This window comes from Rhodamnia argentea, chromosome 1, assembly GCF_020921035.1.
Source record: "Rhodamnia argentea isolate NSW1041297 chromosome 1, ASM2092103v1, whole genome shotgun sequence".
In the NCBI taxonomy this organism is placed as follows: Eukaryota; Viridiplantae; Streptophyta; class Magnoliopsida; order Myrtales; family Myrtaceae; genus Rhodamnia; species Rhodamnia argentea.
Window position 1 is genome coordinate 27,630,050 of NC_063150.1, and position 20,654 is coordinate 27,650,703.

Genomic DNA, 20,654 nt, shown 5'->3' on the forward strand with positions numbered 1-20,654 from the left:
ATTGACATTGCAAACTTGAAATTGGGCATTAATTCATTAATTTTCTGGACCAAAAACAAAATGTACTTTCCATCTGTAATTTGGGAATGAAAAGAAAATCAAGTTCATATTTTAGTTGACTCGATCAATACCCTCGCTCTTGTTTACTTTCGTATGATATTCTAAAAAACCTTCAATTTTAGCACTTATCCCGATTCTACCTTATGTCTCATAAAAGCACCTCCAACTTTAGGTGCGGTCTCAATTCTCTCCAACCGAGATCACTCGACCGATCTCACCCACTTGAAAATTCGTGTAAAAGTTGGTAATTCGACTTTCTAATCCGCACACTTTCGTGTTCGGGGCATTGTTCGAGTGAGTAGGCGGCGCCTAGCAAGCAAAGCTTTCTTGAAGAGGTCGGGCTGGTTCCTTTTGGGCGCCCGCCTTTTATTTCGATGTTGGGGCAAGGCAAGCCATCACCCACACCCTCTTTTTTTTTTTTTTTGATAATCCGGGATCCGCCGGTCGTAATCGGGTCAACTCACCACCACCCAAAGGGCGGCAAAACCCTTTCGACTATACTTGGGGTGCCCACCAGGGCCCCCACTTATCGAACGCGTTGGGAGGGTTTGAACTTCGACTAGCTTACACCTTAAGGCCAAAGGGCTCAAAGTTCACCAAACACGCCATGCCCGTGGTGGGTCACACCCTCTTCTTTTGTATTTCATTAATTGACTTTCCTTTAATTAAGAAGAAATTACTTTTTACCTCTTGTCGGCACGGCATATCCCCTATTGTTAGATCATTAGCTCCTTTGAAATCGAAGCATTAAGTACTCGAGCGATTAGTTACTCTTTTTCCCACTTGATGGCAGGGCACTCCTAGGCTTCTTTCCATTTCCAACCATTCTATTTGAACGAGGGACTTTACCTTTACTTAGAGAGGGGCAGCGGCACCACCCTCTTCTCTACTCGTAGGTTGACTTCCCATCCCTCATAAACTTTTTTTATCCCGTAAAAAAATCTCAATTATAAGTCCGGTTCTAATTCTATTATATACTTTTTTTTTGTCTAACTTTAGGTCTTGTACCAATTCTACCCTACATTTTATTTTGTCTCATAAAAAAACTCAACTTTAGGTCCAGTTTTAGTTTACTCTAATTTTCTCTGTCTCATTAAAAATTACAAATTTTTACTTGAGTCCTAAATATGCCTCCTTTGTCAAAATCGCCCTTAGTAATTTTGCAATTCGATTTTCGATTTGTCGTGCTTAGCAATATTCCATCTCTCGCAATGGGAGAGCTCATGCTTGGGCCACTCGAATAATGCGTTCTTGAAAGTTATCTATTTCTCGGTTTTCAACGAGAAATTCTAGACGGAGGGTTAATGAGGCAAATTTGTGGCTCAATAAGAAGTTTATATTTTTTAATGAGACTATAAAATTTTTAGGGTAAAATTGGGACAAGGCCTAAAATTGTGAGTGTTTCATAAGACAAAAAAAGTTTAAGATAAAATTGAGAAATGATATGAAGTGGAGGGTTTTTTATGGGACAAAAAAGTTTAGGGTAAAATTAAGATTGCACTTAAAGTTGAAGGTTTTTTATAAGTTGAAAGATAGAATTGGTGTAAGCACTAAAGTTGGAGCTTTTTTAGGGTATTAGACAATAACTAATTACCAACTGGTTGCCGTGGCGAGCAATTGTTCGGCCCGATGAATACCCAAGGGAAAACAATCAATATCCGAAAATGCCAAAAATTCGTGATGAATTTTGTCCTTCCCACATTCACCTCGTCCAGCCATTCCACACGATGATCTTCGATTCCAATTATCGTATCGGGAATTTCGGGACCCCATTCGAGCACACCCGCGGGGCCCTAAATCGGGGCCGACTCGGACTTGCGACCCCGGTTCGGAGGTAGAACAACTCCGGCCATTACAAAAGCCACATGTTCACTTAATGTGTGCATCAACCAAAACCCGTTGCAACGTCCCTATCTTTTCCCATAGATTCTCCATTAACACGAGCTTGTCCTTCGCAGAAGCCAGGCAATCAATGCCTGATCTCGGGGGGGTCCAACTTCTCAAATGGTTATTCAATTTGGGGCGTACTAAGAGAGTCCCCTTTTCTGGACCACCTTCAAAGCTCTACGAAATTGGCTTTTTTCGGTCGAGTTCCATCGCATCATATCATTAAATTGATCATGACTCTCCATCTACGGACCCTCCCTCGTCTAACTCGAGGTTGCGCTGGAGGGTTGTCCTGTTTATGGACTGTCTTGGTTTTTGCTTATTTACTTCTTTACTAGGCTGGCGAGAGACGTCGGTGATTAGAATGGCCGGATGTCCGAACACGATGAAGAGCGAAAGTCGAGTCGTGTGTGCTTCGCATGGCAGGATTTGCTGCTTTCTGGATCGTTTGACCTCTGTATCTAGCGTTACGGTCGGGTCCAAATCATTTAATGATGATTTAGCATGTTTGTTCGATGAATAGTTTATAAAGAATCCATTTACTCAAAATGGAACACTGACGGCGCTCGTAATAATACTTATGAAGTAGAATTTCTATTCTAGAAGTGCTTTTGGAGTAGAAATCCGCTTAATTACGCAACGTCGTTCTTCTACTTTTGTAGCAATTTTTTTTTTTTTTTTTGTACTTTAGAAGTAGTTTTGGAGCCACTTGAAGAAGAAGTAGAAAAGTCGACTTATGACCAGAAATTGATTTTTAGAGCAAAAGCGTTGTCATGCATGCCCTTTATCCTCCCAATCATCTCGAACTGAGTTGCCACCGCCGTATTCGATCAGGTGGCAGTGAAGAGGGAGAAGAGGCCAACGATGATGGTCGCGACGGTGGACGAGAACAGCCGCAGCTTGCATGCCCTAGAGCGGACTCTCGATTGCTTCTTCGCTCCTCACAAGCCGAGGCAACCCTCCCGCTTCATCGTCGTCCATGCCGGGCCCTCTCATTCCTTGGTTCTCGAGAACTCTAGCCTTGGTGCAATTGCCGCTTTTCCCGTTACCCTTCGTGGGCATTATTATCTTCAATGTACTGCAATGATAATGATGCTGACGTGGCAGATTTCGACTGGGTGTGGAGCATCGCATTGGCAGCTTCTTCATTTGATTGGGAAAATTATAAAAAATTAGTTCTAAATTTATTGTAATTGTGACAATTCAATTCTAAATTTTTTTTAGCCAATTCGGTCATAGATCTTTTGCAATCGTGTTAATTCAATCAATTTGGCCAGTCGAGGCTGACGTGGCAAATTTTTAATAATACTCAGTACTTTTCAAATTTTTTTAATAAATTTTTGTCCTTTTTTTTTTTTTGCTTTGGACCGGCAGCCCAAAGAAAAAAATAGTTAAATAAATTCGAAAATATTACAATATTGTTAAAAATTTACCACGTCAATGCTGAACGGTCAAATGGCCTGAATTAGCAAAAAGATTTAAGACTGAATTGTCACAATTATAATAGATTTAAGACTCTTTTTTGGTAATTCTTCCTCACTCGATCTATGTGAGCGCTTACTCTGTACGTCTAACATTATTCCAAGTAACACTCTTAGGGCTCTCGTCGTGCAAATTTGTCCATGTGCGGATGGGCCCACCGTGGGGCCCATTTATACTGCGATGGTGGGCCGGGTGCGGGGCAGGCCTTATTGCATTCGACAAAGTTCCAGGGGGAGAATCTGCCCGTTCTTCCAAAAAGATATGATTTTATATGCTTTGCTTTTGCAGGGCAATTTTTAGATTAACCCGGGATTTGGGTCCTTACACAAGTAATTCACCGTGATTAGTATATTTCCATGACTAATGGTGATTTTTTGTTTTCTTTATACTCATAGCTTGACAATGCCATCACTTTGTAATTGTCCGACAGTACTCTAATTTTTTTTCTCGATTGGGCATAACTCGTGGCTCCTAACATAGTTATACCTTCACGAGTTGTAATTAATCTGAAGTCATCGTGATTTTGGACAGAACCTAGGGCTAGTAGTTTTCCTTTTCGGCAGAGTAATTTAGCTATAAAGTTCGAAAGATGAAGATGCTATCACTCAGTATGTAACCAAAAGGGAAAACTTCGCAATTAACCAAAACTGAAAACTTACCTCAAATCATTGTGGACACCTAAGAAGCACGGATATTCTTCGGAGGCCTCCGTGTCGGTGTCCGACACGTGAATAAAACCAAGGAAAAGTAAGAGTGTCTTAACATGATATTCAAGGCGCACATGACAACATTTCTATTTCTTTGTTGTTGTTTTTTTTTGTTCTGGGAACTCGTTTGGAATAGAAATTAGTTTGGAAATGCAATTTCATTTTTCTCTTTCCGGGACAATTTTTTAGCCAAGAAATAGGTCTGAAATATAAATGAGAAGTAGAAATTTTTTACTTTTTTTTTTTTTCTGGAATAGAAAAAGAAATTAAAATTTTTCTCATTGCTCTCTCTCTCTCTCTCTCTCTCTCTCTCTCTCTCTCTCTCTCTCTCTCTCTCGTCCTTGCCGCCGGTCGCCATTTGCCCACCGCCGGTCTCCGGTCGCCAACCGCCATCCATCGGTTATCGTCTGCCACCAATCATTGCTCTCTGGTCCTCGATCGTAGTTTGCCAGGCACCGGCCTCCTATCTTTGTCTATCCGTCATTGTCCACCGATCTTCGTCCACCATCTATCGGTCTATGCCCTCCCGTTGCCAGCCTTCGATTGCCATCCATCGGTGCCATCCATCGGTCTCCATCAACTCGTTCCCCATTTTCCTGTCTCAATCCGCCAATCCAATACTGCCATCCGTCGATCTCCAATGCTCGATCGCCGATCGCTGTCCATCGCCGATCACTTTTCTCGTGTCCTTGCGGATGCTCGTCGTCCCTCAATCCTTGGCTACGGTTCGCCTGCCACCGATCACCGAGTCATCATCTGCTATTCGTCATCGCTTGCAATCCACCACTCACGGGTCTCCGGTTAGCCGGTCGCCCAACCATATAAATTTTATGCGGTTATCAAACGAATCTCTATTTCGGGAATATACATTTTGTGTCATTGTCAAACGTATGTCTCAACTTAGAAATTCGTCCGGGGAATAGAAATAGAAAATTTTATTTCCGGCTAAAAAATTTATTTTTATTTTCATTTTATTTTTTTTCTCGGTCGGCCGGAGATGGTGATTGGCGGTGGTGATGGAACCGGCTAGTGGAACGATTTTCCCTGAGGCTTCGTTTTTTTTTTGGGTCGAGGGAACAAAGTGAAAGGCTTCTTTGAGTATTCTCACTTTGTTGGTCTTGTTTCTCTAAAGTGATTATGGAACAAATAATCAACTTTTTTTTTATTCTTGTTTCTACTCCATCCCGGTAACATAATTAGATAATTTGAGAATCGAAATCATTCACCTTACGAAACAGGTTTTTTTTTTTTTAATCTTTTTCTATTATGGGAAACAATATCATAGAATCATAATCGTTATCAAACAGGCCTTTAGGGTGGCTTGCACTTGAGAGGAGTGTTGAAATATTGTCCCATGCTACTTCTAGATGCTCTCAATATTCAAGTGGCTTATCTATCTCCATCTATCAACTTACTCTTTTGGAATGCTTATGAAAAAAAAAAAAAAAACCTACGCGATAGGTGATAATTTTCGAATCTTCTCCTGTTTTATTCTGTTTCGTATTGTGCAGTCACCAAGAAAAGAGTAAAGCTGATCGATCAGGAAATGCAAAAGAGACCGAAAGCAACCACCACAGGTTTAATTCAATGAAAAATTAAAGAGGCATAAAGCCTTACTCAACGAGAATGTGATCAAATGTGAATCTCATGCATATGAGCCTGGTCCTTGAACTGTCGCAGGCAGTGCATAAACATAACATGACGATTCGGTGTGCTGCGATTTCCATTTCTTCGGTGTGAAGTGCGAGCGAGCGATTGGTTTCGTTTCGAAAGGGGACGAGGAGGGGAGCGAAAGATGAGAGAGAGGCTTGCGTGGGAAACTTTGCATGCCGCAAGGCTTCGTCACATAGCAGGAAGCTCCATATCTCACAACAACAAGTTATTGAATCGAAACGATTACGAATGATTAAGTAAATATCTCGGATCTTCAGAGTAGGGTTCCGTGTGCCAAAGAAAAGGACTGATATTGCACTTCGGATGGAAGACCCACATCTTGATAGAAGGTTTCCTCAGTCTTCACCAATTATATGACTTGCTTGATGTGAACAACAGGAGGAGTCGTTGCATATTTGAGCTATAGTTCTTCAGTGGGTGGAGATGATGTTCTTGAACTAGAGAGGAATTCACTTTGCTCTATTGTCTTGATACTCTCTTGTGGAAGTCACTTTGCTCTCTACCGTGATTCATGTAGAATCTATCTATTAGTGAAAATCGTTGACATGCTATACAGAGTAGGGGTGAGCATGGTCTGATTAGGCAGTTCCCATCGTGAACTTGGAGCAGTTTCGAAAAATTGGAATCGGAAACCGCCCGTTGGTTCAATGGATCCACTGGGGCCATGGAGCCGGTCCTCAATCCTTACAAAATTGCATTCATCGGGTAATATCACAGTGAACATAATTTTTATGTGGGTATTTCATTGCAAGGGAAAATGTACAATAATAAAGAAATGTGCATGAGGATCTTACTTATCCAACATGAAATGATACTATGATTTTAGGATGAAAGCTCCCATTTGGACATTTGATTCCGTCTCTTGCTTATCATTTTCATTGCTTATCATTTTCACATGGTAATCTTGTCGGAAACACACCAGTGAAGGGGAGCAAGAAAGACTTCAAGTTAAATGACAGCACCTTGATGTGTGCTCTATTTTAAAACCCGTGAAAGACACGGATCGTGGATGTGTGCTCTATTTTGAGAGCCGCGAGTAGGACTGTGGGGTAAATGACAAAAAGCAAGCAAGAAAGAAATATTTTCACAGAAGGTGAGCTGGAATGTTCTTTTATTATATATATATGCACACCGATCAGGTTCGAATGAGTGGGTCCAGCTCGGCAGTTCCTCCCTTGAAACCGGAAACTGAATCGGTACTCACTAGTTCTAATAAATTGGAACCAGGAATCAAGAACCGGCCCAATCCCCATGGGAAGCGCCTGTTCTAGGCCGGTCCAGTTCTGGCCAATTCCCGATTCCTTTGCACAACACTAATATAAAGCATCATAAATTTTGGAATAATTACTATAAACAATCTCTCATCACTTGGATCATTCTGATCATGATATGTTTTTTTCAGCTCCACTTGTCAATTGAGGACATTTATTATTTAACATACCGTCCTCACAACTGCCTGAGTGTAATCAAATCGCGACGAGGTGGAGTTTGAATCTGATCCATGCTGCAGTCAATTAAACAGAGAATCCAACTCCAAATCACGTCCGGACCGCACATTCCTTTTGCTGCCAAGAGATGTTCAAGAAAAGAGAAGCAAGACCACTAGGTACGCACTGGGGATAACGGGACAGAATCTAGTCGAATGTAAATGTTAATAAAAGAGGAACTTTCGAAGAAACAGAAGCAGCACAGCACGAGCGTAACATTCAATCAAAACACCAGGGCTTATTGAAGCCCACAAGTCATCCAATACAAACCATCCAAAACCATGTCCTTCAATAAATAGCTAAAACTACAGAAAACATAGGTTGACCTGGCAGCATAGCCCAGTTTCTTAGCACTTGATTTCCTTCAATCCGTGACCAAGGTACAAAAATGTCGGATCAGTGGCACCTTCCTTGTAGTAAGCAAATACCAGACTGCCATCATCATGCATGCTCTCCCCAACGAAGCTGCAAGAAAAAAACATGGCAATCGCACAATTAAGAACCAGGCAGAAGTGGAGACTATGCAGGACAACTTTGTTGTTCGCTCCACTTACAATTGAAGGTCCTTTAGCATAGAAAGAAGGTACTTAGTTGCCGCCTCAATGTTCCTCTTGAATTCTTCTTGTTTCTCCCCCTCCAGCTTGGCTGTCAACAACTTGATGTACCTCTTCATGTAGGTGACGAATTGCTTCTTGTCAAAGGCAGGTTGCTCCTGCTCAAGGTTGTTATGACTATTTATCAAATACTCTACTTGAGGAAAAGTTAAACAAGAAATGCGGGCAGTGATAAGAGTGATCATAACCTGGAGTCTAAATGTGTCGACAATATCGACCACCTTGACAACTTGATCATCAACACCTTCATCCTCGCCACCCTCAGCTGAGGGATTGGCACCGATGTCAAAGTCAACCGCGCCCTTGACAACCCACTGTTCAAACACACCACAGTTAGTTCAAGTGTTCACGACATCGCAAGAGTAGAGACAAATCCACCAATTTATGCATTCACATATCATGACAAGTCTCAAGCCATAGAGAGCAAATGATTAAACAGTCCTCCCAAATAACTCATCCAATCTAAGAATGAATAAAACTCGACCGACTATCCAAAAGAATCACTGTGATTGAACAGAAAATGCCTGAAGACCATACGCTACTTCTTTTCTGGCTGTCAATCTAAGATAAAAAGCTACAACCTGAACTGTGAAAAGATCACAGCACAACTACATGTCATTATCCTGAAGTAAATACAATATATTTAATAAATCAACTTGTCACTATAAACTTAGTGATATTCCTCAATGTCCTACTGACGTATTAGCCTAACATCACTGCACTCACTATCCTATGGCTATGGTTTTTGAGATATTATATAAGAGCTATAATACCTGTCCCTCAACTTGTCACTATAAACTTAGTGATATTCCTCAATGTCCCACTGACATATTAGCCTAACATCACTATGGATATGGATGTTGAGATATTATATAAGAGCTATAATACCTTTCCCTCAACTTCCCACAATACTCCATTCTGAATTTCGTTGTAGGGAAACGAATCCCAGAGAAGCTCATCACCTGGAATAAGCAATTGTGGCAAGCATTTGATTAGTGACAAGTAACGGCTACGAATTCAATAAAATTCCCAATCTCAAATTACAAAGATGAACACATATGTACATATCGCATCCCTGTGTACAATATATTCCTCTATAATTCTTCCTTTCCCTCTGTTCTTTTCTTGATTACTTTTCCATCTTCCTCCAGACAATGGAGGGAATTTGCAATACATGTTGGATTAGCTGCGACCGCAACTTAAAGAGGAAGAGTTTAAAAAAAAAAAACACATATACTTCAACCTCATGAGATAATCAGTCTCACAAATTCCAAAGAGACGCGACTCAACACGTAATTTCGCTGAAAAGTAGGCGACTTTCAAGCTCCCATCCACAATAAACCCACGACTCACTAAACCAATCAACAGCATATCAATCAGCAGCTGAACAAAACACACGAAAGATCAGAAATTTCCAATCAGATCATCCCACATCCCCTTATCCAAAGCCGTGGTACCCAGATCCCAACGTACCACTCGATCGATGATCCACAGAACACGTACACACCACCGCAGATCCAGATCCCGACGATCAAACAACCCGCGAACACAAAAATCGAAAAGCTCGCCACCGAACCAAACGTGGCCCCCTCAAGATCGCAAACCACGTACGAAATTCATCGAATTAAGCCCAACGAACTTACCGGTGAGGAGATCCTGGTAGACCAACATGATTGGAGATTTGCGCGGCTCTCTCGGATCGTTCCTACAGGAAAATTGAGAGCGAGAGAGGGAGAAGGGGGAGATGGCGAGAGCTAGAGAAGGCTTGTGATCGGCCTAGACAAGGGAGCTTATATAGGCAAGGGTTTCGGACCGAAGAACGTGCGCATTCCCGAAATTACGGTTTTGGGTCTGAGGAATCACGAATATGCCGAGAAAGTCCCTTCTCTTCTCTTCTCCACTTGCAATTGCAATCGGAAACTCCTTTTTGTCTATTTCAAAAAGGGAGGAACACAATAATTCACATCTTGTTCAATGGACAGCTGCTCCGGGGCCGTCGAACAGCCAATTTTGACTGGCCGAGTGGACCAGCTCGGACCACGGCCCTCACGCATGGCATTGAAGCAAGCTGGGTTGGGTCATTTCACGTAGCCGACTCGACTCGTATGATGCCTCTAAGTTAATGTCAGGTAGGAACTATAATAATTTCTCATGCATTAACTCCTTTTTATTATTAAATGTCTGATTGGTATTCTTGACAAAATGAAATAAAAACCCGTCCAGAGGCAAAGCCAAGATATGTTAATAACCGAGTAAAGCGATTACGGCTCGGGATAGTTACAAATAGATTGGAGTGATAAATTAGGAAGATGATGGCCAATTACTTTATTGAACTAACACTAATGTCTTCGAAAAATCAACCATAGGGCCGTGTAAATTAATTCAACTCATAATAATATTAGATAGTTAGATTACAAGCGCAATCAAAATGGTTAAGCAAGTAAGAGGAACTCAATAACCCAAAACGATATGACCAAAGAAGTTAGGAATAAGTGTACTTGAAATTTTAAAATTTATCACAAAAGTGTAATTAAGTTCGAAGAGTTACCAAAAAATACAGTCAAGTCATTGTCGACACCTAAATCTTGGGCCAATAAATCAAATAAAACATAATGAAACAATTAAAAAAATAACCATTAAAAAATGAATTAATTTGAAATTCATTTCGGCCCAGAAACAAAATCTAAGAAGCCCAGCAGCCCAGAACCCAGAAAGAAAGCAGGATCTCGGCCTTCCTTTCTTGCCGTAAATCTATGTTATTATAACGTCTCTTGACAAATTGGCTTTTTTTATTTATTATTGAATTGACTTCCGTACGACTCATCCAAAATTGCTTGGTTTTGGCCATGTGGAGTTCTTTTCTCAAATTATTTTCCACGTAGTAGAGAGAACGGATTAAAATCAGTCACTTCATCATTTTCCGTCATCCAAAGCTAATGAGGGGATTTCATTGCACTAATTTGACAAGTTTTATGATTTGATTTTTTTTTTTTTTTAGGTCAATGGACTTGATTTCATATTTTGTAATTTTTAAGATTCAATTGTACTTTAATGACAAGTTTTATGACTTTGAGTATAGTAAGACAAATTGGCAATTGAAACTAGGCTTGTCAAATGGGTGGGTTAGATCGAGTTGAAAATGTTTCGATTCAAATAGACCTATTTAATTCTTATTGATCCATTTTTATGGATACAATTTTAGCTACCCATATTTGACCGACTCGGGCCCAACACATGCACGGGCTCCAATTCTCAACGAAATTTCGCCATAAATTATTTCCTTTGAAGGGCGACTCCATGGATCGGCTCGCTCTTAGCTCGAGTTGCGGGCTAGGATTACTGCATGGGTACAGGCAACCCTCTTGCTAGGTGTGTTCGCGATTCATACCGAGTTCTTTAAGCCTTATTATTTTTTTTTTTGGGATAGAAATAAGCAATTCATTGATCAAACATTAAAGGGATAGCAGAGGTTATAGGTTTCAAAATTTTGAAAGGTCCCATAATGGCCTCCGTGGATTAGCCATCCAGTCTGTAGGGAGAGTCTTCGTACGTCGTGCTTTTGCTAGCCAATTGACTGCAACATTTTTAAGCTAAAACTTTTAAGCTAGAGTCGTCGCTAACCTATTAGGCTAGTCGGGAGTAGGGTAAAAGCGTGGGAGCCTATCTTGCGAACGAGAGATTTCGGGTTCGAGGACTTGGTCAAGGTAATTTTGCCAAACGCCCATTACCAGTATCTTTTTCCTTTTAGTAAAACATATTCCCTGCGATATTGTTGTTATTCCTAAAGGCATATAAATCTATGTCATCATGCATAAGTACTTAAGCAACAAAATTAAACCGTCAGTAGCCGTAAATCTATGTTATGATGAAGTCTCGTGACAGGACCCCTTGAGCTATGCATAAGTACTGGTCTCATAAATGTAAAAGTTTTCAAACTATTTTATGATCAAGTATATTCGAACGCATCTGAAAAAGTTAATCTAGTCCTCTTATGTAATTTAGGAAAAACCTATATGCATTATAGAAAGTAAAGGAATAAGGCTACGTCTTGTAGTCGGGATAAAAGTAAGGATAAGTTAAAATTTATCCCATCCCGTGTTTAATACCTACTCATGACAAGATAAAGTGGGATATAACTTGGATAAAATTATCCCATGAAGGAGATGGGATGGAGGTGGATAGGATTTCTTCTCTTCATGGAATAAAAACTATTTTTCTCGATAACAAACTTCTTAAATTGTAAAATTAAAATAATAATTATATTTAAATTATATTTGAATTCTAATGTAAAAAAACTCAAAAAAAAAATGTTCATGTTTATTTATTCTACTTTTAATTTATATATTAATTTTTTTCTACTTTATAATATATAGTTTGCATACATACATACACATACACACATAGTATCCTTATACATTACTTATCTTAAGTACAATAGTATAGCTTATTACTTAATAAAAAATTTATTAAGAAATGATGGAAGGGAATAAAAATAATGGTAAAAACTACTTAAAATTAAAAAAATGAAGTAAAAGAATCCATATTTTAAGCGAACGTGTTCGAACTTGAAAATGATCTTTCTAATAAGGATAGTGAAATTTCTAAAAAAAACACTATCATCTCCATCTCCTTCTCTTCTATATCTCTAGAGTATGTTGAAGTTTGATGACTCTTTTGTAGATTTTTAATTCATGAAAAAATCTACGAAAATGGCGAGAAAGTCGAAACTTATTCTCTTTTTTAACTTTTTAGTTTACGTCAAAAGTATGTGAAAGCAGAAAGAGTGTCAAAACTCATTCTCTTTCGTAGTTTTATGGTTCATGTTGAAGTTTAAAGAAAATAGCGAGAGATGCAAAACTTTTCATAGTTGTAAATGTGAATGATTATATTTTCTCTCTATTACTAGATTCGGTGGTGAATTAAAAGAGATTCTTATAGTCTTCATTTATAAATTTTCAAATTTATTTACATTGATATGTTGTAAATATCGAACAATGAATAATATATGATATGAATATATCTGATTTTATTACTGTGATTCACCAAACAATGGATCGGATATGCCAAAATCCCTAAATTTCATATCCTATCTTAAATAGAAATCCGGACGACCAAACAGAGCCTAAGTGTATGGGAAGTCATAAATCTTGTTAGGAAAGTGCATGTGAGTACTAAAACCTTCAAAAAGTATAATTAAATCTTAAAACTTGTTACCAAAGTGCAATTGAGTCCCAAATTTTTTAAAAAAATGTGCAATTGAGTTATAAAACTTGTCAAGTTGGTGCAATTAAATCATTCCATTAACTCCGTCTGACTTGACAAATGAGAAATACTAATAAATTTTAGGACTTGATTGCACAAACTTGATAAATTTTTGGATTTCATTGTATTTTTTGAAAGTTTTAGGACTCAACTACGTTTTTAAAAAGTTTTGAAACTCAATTGCATTTTGTGAGTTTTAGGACTTTTATCTCAACAGTAAATTAAGTAGGTTATTTTAAAAAAATCAAAATAAAAAAGATTAAAATATCATTTTCGTCCAAAATTATCTAAACGATTTAATAAATCCAAAGAAAAGAAATAGTCGAAATATTGTTTAGCTTCTAAAAATTGTTAATAAAGAACATTCAAAAATACAAATGAAAGAATCGTTGCAGACTTGGAGATTTTAAATCCGCAACATGCACTTCAACTGCACACTTGGAGTTGCCATTGCCATCTTCAACGTCGGACCAATCATTGTTGGGCTATTTTATATTTGAAACTTCAGCTGACCCATATATAATTTTCTCCAATATATTTGAGTTAAATTATGAAGTCGTAACCCATTTTGACATTTCTAGTTAAAGCTATTAATGTAGCTATTCAATAAAATCTTCTCACATTTTATCATTTGCAATACTTTGAATCCAGGAATTAACATACTGCATGGATCATGGAGTCTTATTTCTACGAACTCAGCGAAATTACTGTGTGTGACCGATTAAATAGAACGTTGAAAGCACATACTCACGTAGCTAGTTAGCATAGAATTTGCAGATGTGCAAATTAGCACAAATTAGCATTCAAAATTTTTGTATAAAATGAAACAATACAATTGATATGTCAAACGGGTGGGTCGGGTTGAATATAGTCCGATCCATATTGACCCATTTTCACGCAGTACAAATCTAACGACTCATACTCAATCAACCCATACTCAACCCTACTTGTACTACTTAAATATTTCTATACTTAGCCAAATTATGGAATATTTGTTTCATATAATTTGTTAAGAAAAATGATCTTGTTAAAATACTTTCATGCAATGCAAATCTAATGAATTTTTAGTATTTTTCTTAAAAAGTATTATTCTATTTTATTTTTATTTTCTATTTTCTTTTCCACTTTTTCCATGCAAAAATTGGCTGTGGTGTACGACCAACGACCGGCGGCGGTGGCGATGGCTAGCGACATTCCACCTCTTTTGAACAATTTTAATTTTTTTAATTTTATTTTTCTTTCTTTCTTTAACTTAAAAAATAAAAATAAAAATAAAAAAATATAAACTAATATACTTGAGGTCCATTTACAACTAGTTCTTGTGGAAGCTGCAGGTCACGCCCATAGCGTCAAGCTGATGAGTTTGGAAATTTAGTGACCATTTTTTACCCAACCGACGACTTAATTGTTTAGATGGGTTGAAAACGGGTTCAACTGCGTAATCAATTTTTGATCCATCTGATTAAATCTAACTTTTTGGATCCATTTTCACTCAGCCCTTAAAAAATTTACAACCCATATACAACGTATTTGTACAAAATGTGAGTAAAAAAATGGGTCATGGAACCATATTAAAGGCTCTACTTATATCAACACAAACATACTAAATAAAAGGTAAAAGCGTGAGAAAAAATGGAAAAACAAGAAGGTGGTGAAAGAAGTTTGGAATTAGTGGATGATAAATCTTAATTATGTCACATTAATTGATGCTTGCCTGAGAGTGAACGATCAGGGACATTTTAAGGAGAAAATCAAGAGTGATGAATTAAGTAGGAAATCGTAACTTTTCATATTTGCAAGATATTAGTGAAAAAAGTTTACCTTATCAAGTTATTTTTTGGAGTTGTGATAGAGATTAGAAAACTACTAGATATATAGTCGAATTTAAGATGTTATAATCCCTATGGGACATCTTAGGGCATCGTTGCTCAACGTCGGATTGATCCCAAGTCACAATTGGGGTTACCAACTATGAAAAACATTACATTCGATACCATTATTATAGCCCTCTCTTCAATGATGTTCTATTTATTAAGGCTTTGTTTATTTCGCGAAAAATAAATAATTTGAAAAATATTTTTCTAAACACAATCGCTTGTATCGCTTATAATAATGAATGATCTAAAGATATTTTTATTTTCTATAATCATTGTCGACAATAAAAATATTTTCTATTGACTAATTATTTTATGCAACACAAGCAATCTTTTTTTTAGGAAATTCTTTTCCAAATCTTCCATTTTCCACCAAACAAACGAATCCTAAGATTGATTTATAGAAATAATATAATGTATGATGTGCCATTTCATATTGAATGTGATCCATTTGCAATTTTGTAGACAAGTGTCAAAATGAGCATTACTCATATCCCATTTAGGTGATGTGAAAATTATAGCTACTTTGAAACTTCGATATTTTCTTCCATCCAAATTAAGTATTTACATTAACTGTTATGGATTACGTCAGCGTGCAAAGGATACCATAATTCCATCTTTTTCTGTCATGATTGAATATTTCTTGTCGAATTGTCATGATTGATTTAAATGGTTCATAATGTGGAAAGTACCTAAGAACCTCCGACTCAGGTTTCTCTCTCTAAAGCCGAGTAACTTAGTCAATGCGCCCTAATTATGGAAAATGGCCAGCTATGTTCCTCCACGTTCGGTCCATGATATGTTTGGAAAAAATGCAAGACTTTCATTGTACCACCATAAACACAAGTTTATTTTTTCGTTGTTGTAGTTGGCTCTATGATTCTATCCATTCAATCGCCAATGTAATTTGCAAAAACCCAAAAAAAAAATAAAAATAAAAATAAAAAGAAAAAAATTTTGGCACATCTTGTGAGAAATGAATCTGGTTAATCTATGTCAGTTTGATAAATCGTTAGATAAGGGTAGTACATCAATCAAACTGAATTAAAATCATGGGTCTTATCCAATCTAATGGTCCAAATTTGATTTATCATATACGCAAATGTTTAATGAGATATTTCTCCATCATTTTTTTACTAGTGTCATCATCGGAACTGTGGGCCCACCCCCCAAAATATGCAACCAAAACAATGAAGAAATCCACAACCCATATCGGATTTGGTCTATCTCATCCTTTCCATTTAATGCACTTCCATCCACGGCTTTCTTGTCTCAACCCGGATTATGCATACCTTATATGAGGTTGTCTGATTTTCTCATTACCATCATTATGTCCCCTTCAATATATATACCGATCGTCTCTTCCATTGTCACCTATCTCTCCCTCAAAATCCTAGCAAAGGTCGTGTGTGTATGTGTGCGTGTTCTCATCTATTGTGTCTATTAAGAAGAAACCGCTTCCGAAGAAAATGGCCACTGCACCATACGCCGCTGTGAACCACCAGAATCGGTTCACCATCTGCTTGGAGGACCTAGCTATGCGCTCCACTGTAAAACTCTGCTGCCACCACCTTTCATTTGGATAAGTGTTTCGTCTTGCGTTCCACACACACACACCACAATTCTTCTTTTTGCTTCTTTTTTGTGTGTGTGATTTTAAATGTGTGCTTCTTTGATCAACTGTTATATCTTAGGCCAGAGTGTCTTAATATGAAGATCTTTGGCTAAAACCACAGTTTAGCCATGTTGTTGGATAAATCTTCAAAGGAAAACCTGCTGATTTCAGCAGAGTTTGCATTGTTTTTCTTGTGTATAACGTTTTAGGGTCCCGCTTTTCTAAAATGAAGAAAAAGAAAAGAAAAAAGAAGAAAAAAAAAATAAAGGAGGTTACATTTCGGAAGAAGAAATAAAATTTATTTTGACAAAAAAAATAATCAAGTGTGTTGATGTGTTCAAAATAAAATGAGTGAACCATTTTTAATGAAGGTTGCATATAGTTGGATAGAATTACCATTACATCCTTTATCTTGGGCTAAAGTACATTAGAAGGGCCAAAATTTGTGTATGACGCTCACTTTAGTGCAAAAACTTTCAAAACAATCACTTAAGTATCAATTTTTTTGAAAAATGCTCATTTCAGTACCAATTCCGATTTGAGTTGATGTGGCTCGTAGGAAATCTAACGTTGCTTTTTTTTTTTTTTTTTTTAAATTAAAGTGATTGTTTTGAAAATTTTGACATTAAAGTGATCGTTTTTCAAAATATTTAGCACTCAAGTGATCATTTTGAAAGTTTTAGTACTAAAGTGAGCCTCGAACATAAATTTTGGGACTTGTAGTGTACTTAAGCCCCTTACTTTGGGATTTGATCATAAATCAAAATCGAACCATGATTTTCCTCACTGTAAACATATGAAATCTTAAGGTCAATTTTCAACGGTAAAAGGCGTTGACTTTTATTTAGTTGTAGAATTAACTAACGGACAGAAAAGTCTGTACCTAATATTTGCTTGTTATAAAGTACCGTAGTTAAGGTAAAATCAATAATGTCTTGTGATTGATGGTGGTTCATAGTGGCGTTCGGTGCAGCGGCCATTTATAGCTTCACCGAGACCGAGTGGTTTATCTATTGGATCACTTTGATCGTATCAAGCCTATCTTTGTAAGTTTTGAATTATTGTCATTGTGATTCTTTTGAATAAGCTTTTTATTTTAAAATCGTGCATTACATTTTGTGCAGTGTTCTTTATTACCTTGGATTTTTTTTTTGCTATTGAATCCTATATCTTTTTGGTTACCTTTCATTTTTTGTAACGGATAGAGATCACAATGTTAGGACTATGCGTGAGGCGAGAGTGGATATACGTCGCGGTCTATCGTAAGAGAACAAATTAAAAATGTTAATGCATCCTTAGACAGTGTTAATACTTATTAGTATTGAGCTAACATAATCGAGATACTTGTGTAAACCCAAATTCAACTCAATAGCATTGTTGCCTAGCCGGACATATGAAGATTACCATAACTTGATATTGATGATCTTGACCTCATAGGCTGTTCGGATTTTTAAGACTAATAACAATAACATGGTTTGAAAAACTTTGTGGTTAATGGCCAAGTAACGTAAAGCATTGCACCCATTCTTTGAAATGTCACCGATCGCATGACTGGTTACCTTTGGTTGAATTGTCCTATTCACATGAACTCAATCTATAGTAGCAAAAATGTAGAAGCATCTATGGTAAGGCGATACGAGTCATGTGGCTTAAATTCATCAATCATTGCAAATCCAAGTTTTAATTCATGCAACTTGATCTCATCGAGCTATTGTCGTGGCAAGTCTAATTAACTAATTGTTACCGGGAGGGAGATCCCGATAAACCAACATGAATGGAGATTTGCACAGCTCCCTTCGGATGGCACCTACAACAATTCGGAGAGAAGGTATGGATCGGTGAGACGGGGAGCATATATAGGGAAGTGTTTCGGACCGAAGAACATGCTACGGCGTCACGAAATTACGATTGTGAGTCTAAGGAAGATGAATATGCTGGGCAAGCCTCTTCTCTCTCCACTTGCAATCGTTAAACTTCTTTCGTCGATTAACAAATGAGGACATGATAATTTGCATCTTATTTTTGTTTGATGGCCAAGTTAGGCTGCGCAACTAGGTTGGGCGACAACGATTTGGCTTGGGGTCAATTATGCATGCACTGTTGCAAGTTGGGTCAACGCATTTATGTACTCGATCCGGTTCGTATGGCACCTCTATGTCAACGTCAAGTAAAAAGTATTTATAATCGGATGTCATAACTTTTCTTATGAAACGTGCAATTAGTGTTTTTGCTAAAAAGTTTCTTTTCGTATATAGTATTGCTTGAATAAATCCTTATGCCGAAATGGTAGCTAGGATAAATTATTAGTAGAGTGAAGCAAGACAACATGAGATATTTACAAACCCGATGATCAATTTTGAAGTTTTGCGTCATATTCTACGACTTGGGTGATAAGTTAGGGAGAAGTTGATCAATTAGTCTATTTAATTAGCACTAATGTTTTGAAGAAATCAACCATAGGGCTAAACCGCCGGCCGACCCTCACTGACCCTCATTGTGATCTAAAGCCAAACAATATCCTTTTAATGGTCGCACATGTTGGCGACTTTGGATTGGTGAAAGTCCTTGGATCTTCCCTAAATATTGTAGGTAATTAGATGAGCTTAGTGGGTCTTAGAGGAATAATTGGTTATGCTCTATTAAGTAATCTCTTTCTTTCTCTAATCAAGAAGTTATTTACCTAAAATAAATCATGGGTCATCTATCAAAATTGGCAGCTGAGGATAACTCTTATAGTCTTATGGCCATTACGTTCTGATTTGACGACTGCACCTCAATTGGACCTTCACTATAATCTGAATGTATGGCGGAAGATGCAATGGGAGCCGAGGTTTCAAGAGAAGATGATGTCTGTAATTATGGCATTCTTTTATTGGAGATGTTCACAACATTATATTAGAGCCGCTTGTTCCTATAGTCCTCGGCATTGGCTTTCCAAAAGCGGTGTCATATTTCAAGAGTGTTTGATTATGGTATATGATATTGGAGTCGCTTGTTCCAATTCGGTGCCTAGAAGACGGATCAACATCGGTGGTGTAGCAAATCAGCTACGAAAGATTAGGGAGAAAACTCTTTGCATTGGGCTTATATGGACAAGAAGCTCCACCACAGGCGAGTTGATACTTTGTTAACTTTTCTCTACTCCGGCCATTACATATTTAGTGTTGTTTATGAGTGCAGGCATACGTAGAAAATGCATAACCGGGGAGAAACAATAATCTCCGTAACAAGATAATAGTTGATTACAATTCCTCATCTGTATTCTAAAGTTCTTTTTTCGGTATTGATATTGATTGAGAAAAAGAAAAACAATCAATCAACTATGGCCATTGGGAAATCTTGAAGTTAAATCCCTGATCAAGCTTTTTCACCGTATAAAATTTTTTTTTTATCACTATGGTAATTGTCACCCGAACCCCGCGAGCTCGTTAAATCCTTATGATCTCAGCTATGCAACAATCCCCGTACATAAACAATTAACATCATGATGACTTGGGACGGTAAAAAAATAAACTTATATACATATCCACATGTTCTATACAATTTTCCAAACCCACTTGACAAAAAAACAGTTTGTTAAAAAGCGGTAATAAATTATAGCCTATCTATTCTTTCCTTTTTCATTAAAATTTCCGAATCCTATTTTTTTTTTTACAAAATTCAAATTAATTCCAAAAATCGTTTTTCTCCAAATTCCCAACCTTCTCAATATTCTACGTTACTCCCGTTTCATTCACGCCTCCGACATAAAATATTCTCTCTCGGCCCCGTTTAACGCGTCGCCATAATAAAATGTCCACATTACTCCGAAAATTCCACATATTCCAAAATATTCCACGTTACTCCAAGTATTCCAGCTACTACATATTCACGTTACTCCAAAATATTCTACTCACCGATATTCACGTCACTCCAAATATTCCACGTTACCCAATATTCCATGTTACCCAAAATATTCCATGTCACTCCGAATATTCCACGTTACTCCAAAA

General features: G+C 37.5%; 1 protein-coding gene across 1 annotated transcript; it reads right to left on the reverse strand.

The window, feature by feature from the left end:
- Positions 1-7,491: 7,491 nt before the first annotated feature.
- On the reverse strand, positions 7,492-9,711 carry LOC115751786 (translationally-controlled tumor protein homolog). The gene is made up of 5 exons (XM_030689782.2): positions 9,555-9,711; positions 8,800-8,873; positions 8,100-8,225; positions 7,852-8,009; positions 7,492-7,762 (listed from the first exon to the last, which is right to left on the reverse strand). Exons 1-5 carry the CDS (start codon positions 9,580-9,582, stop codon positions 7,645-7,647), a joined length of 504 nt encoding a protein of 167 aa, XP_030545642.2. The 5' UTR covers positions 9,583-9,711; the 3' UTR covers positions 7,492-7,644.
- Between the last annotated feature and the right edge of the window lie 10,943 nt (positions 9,712-20,654).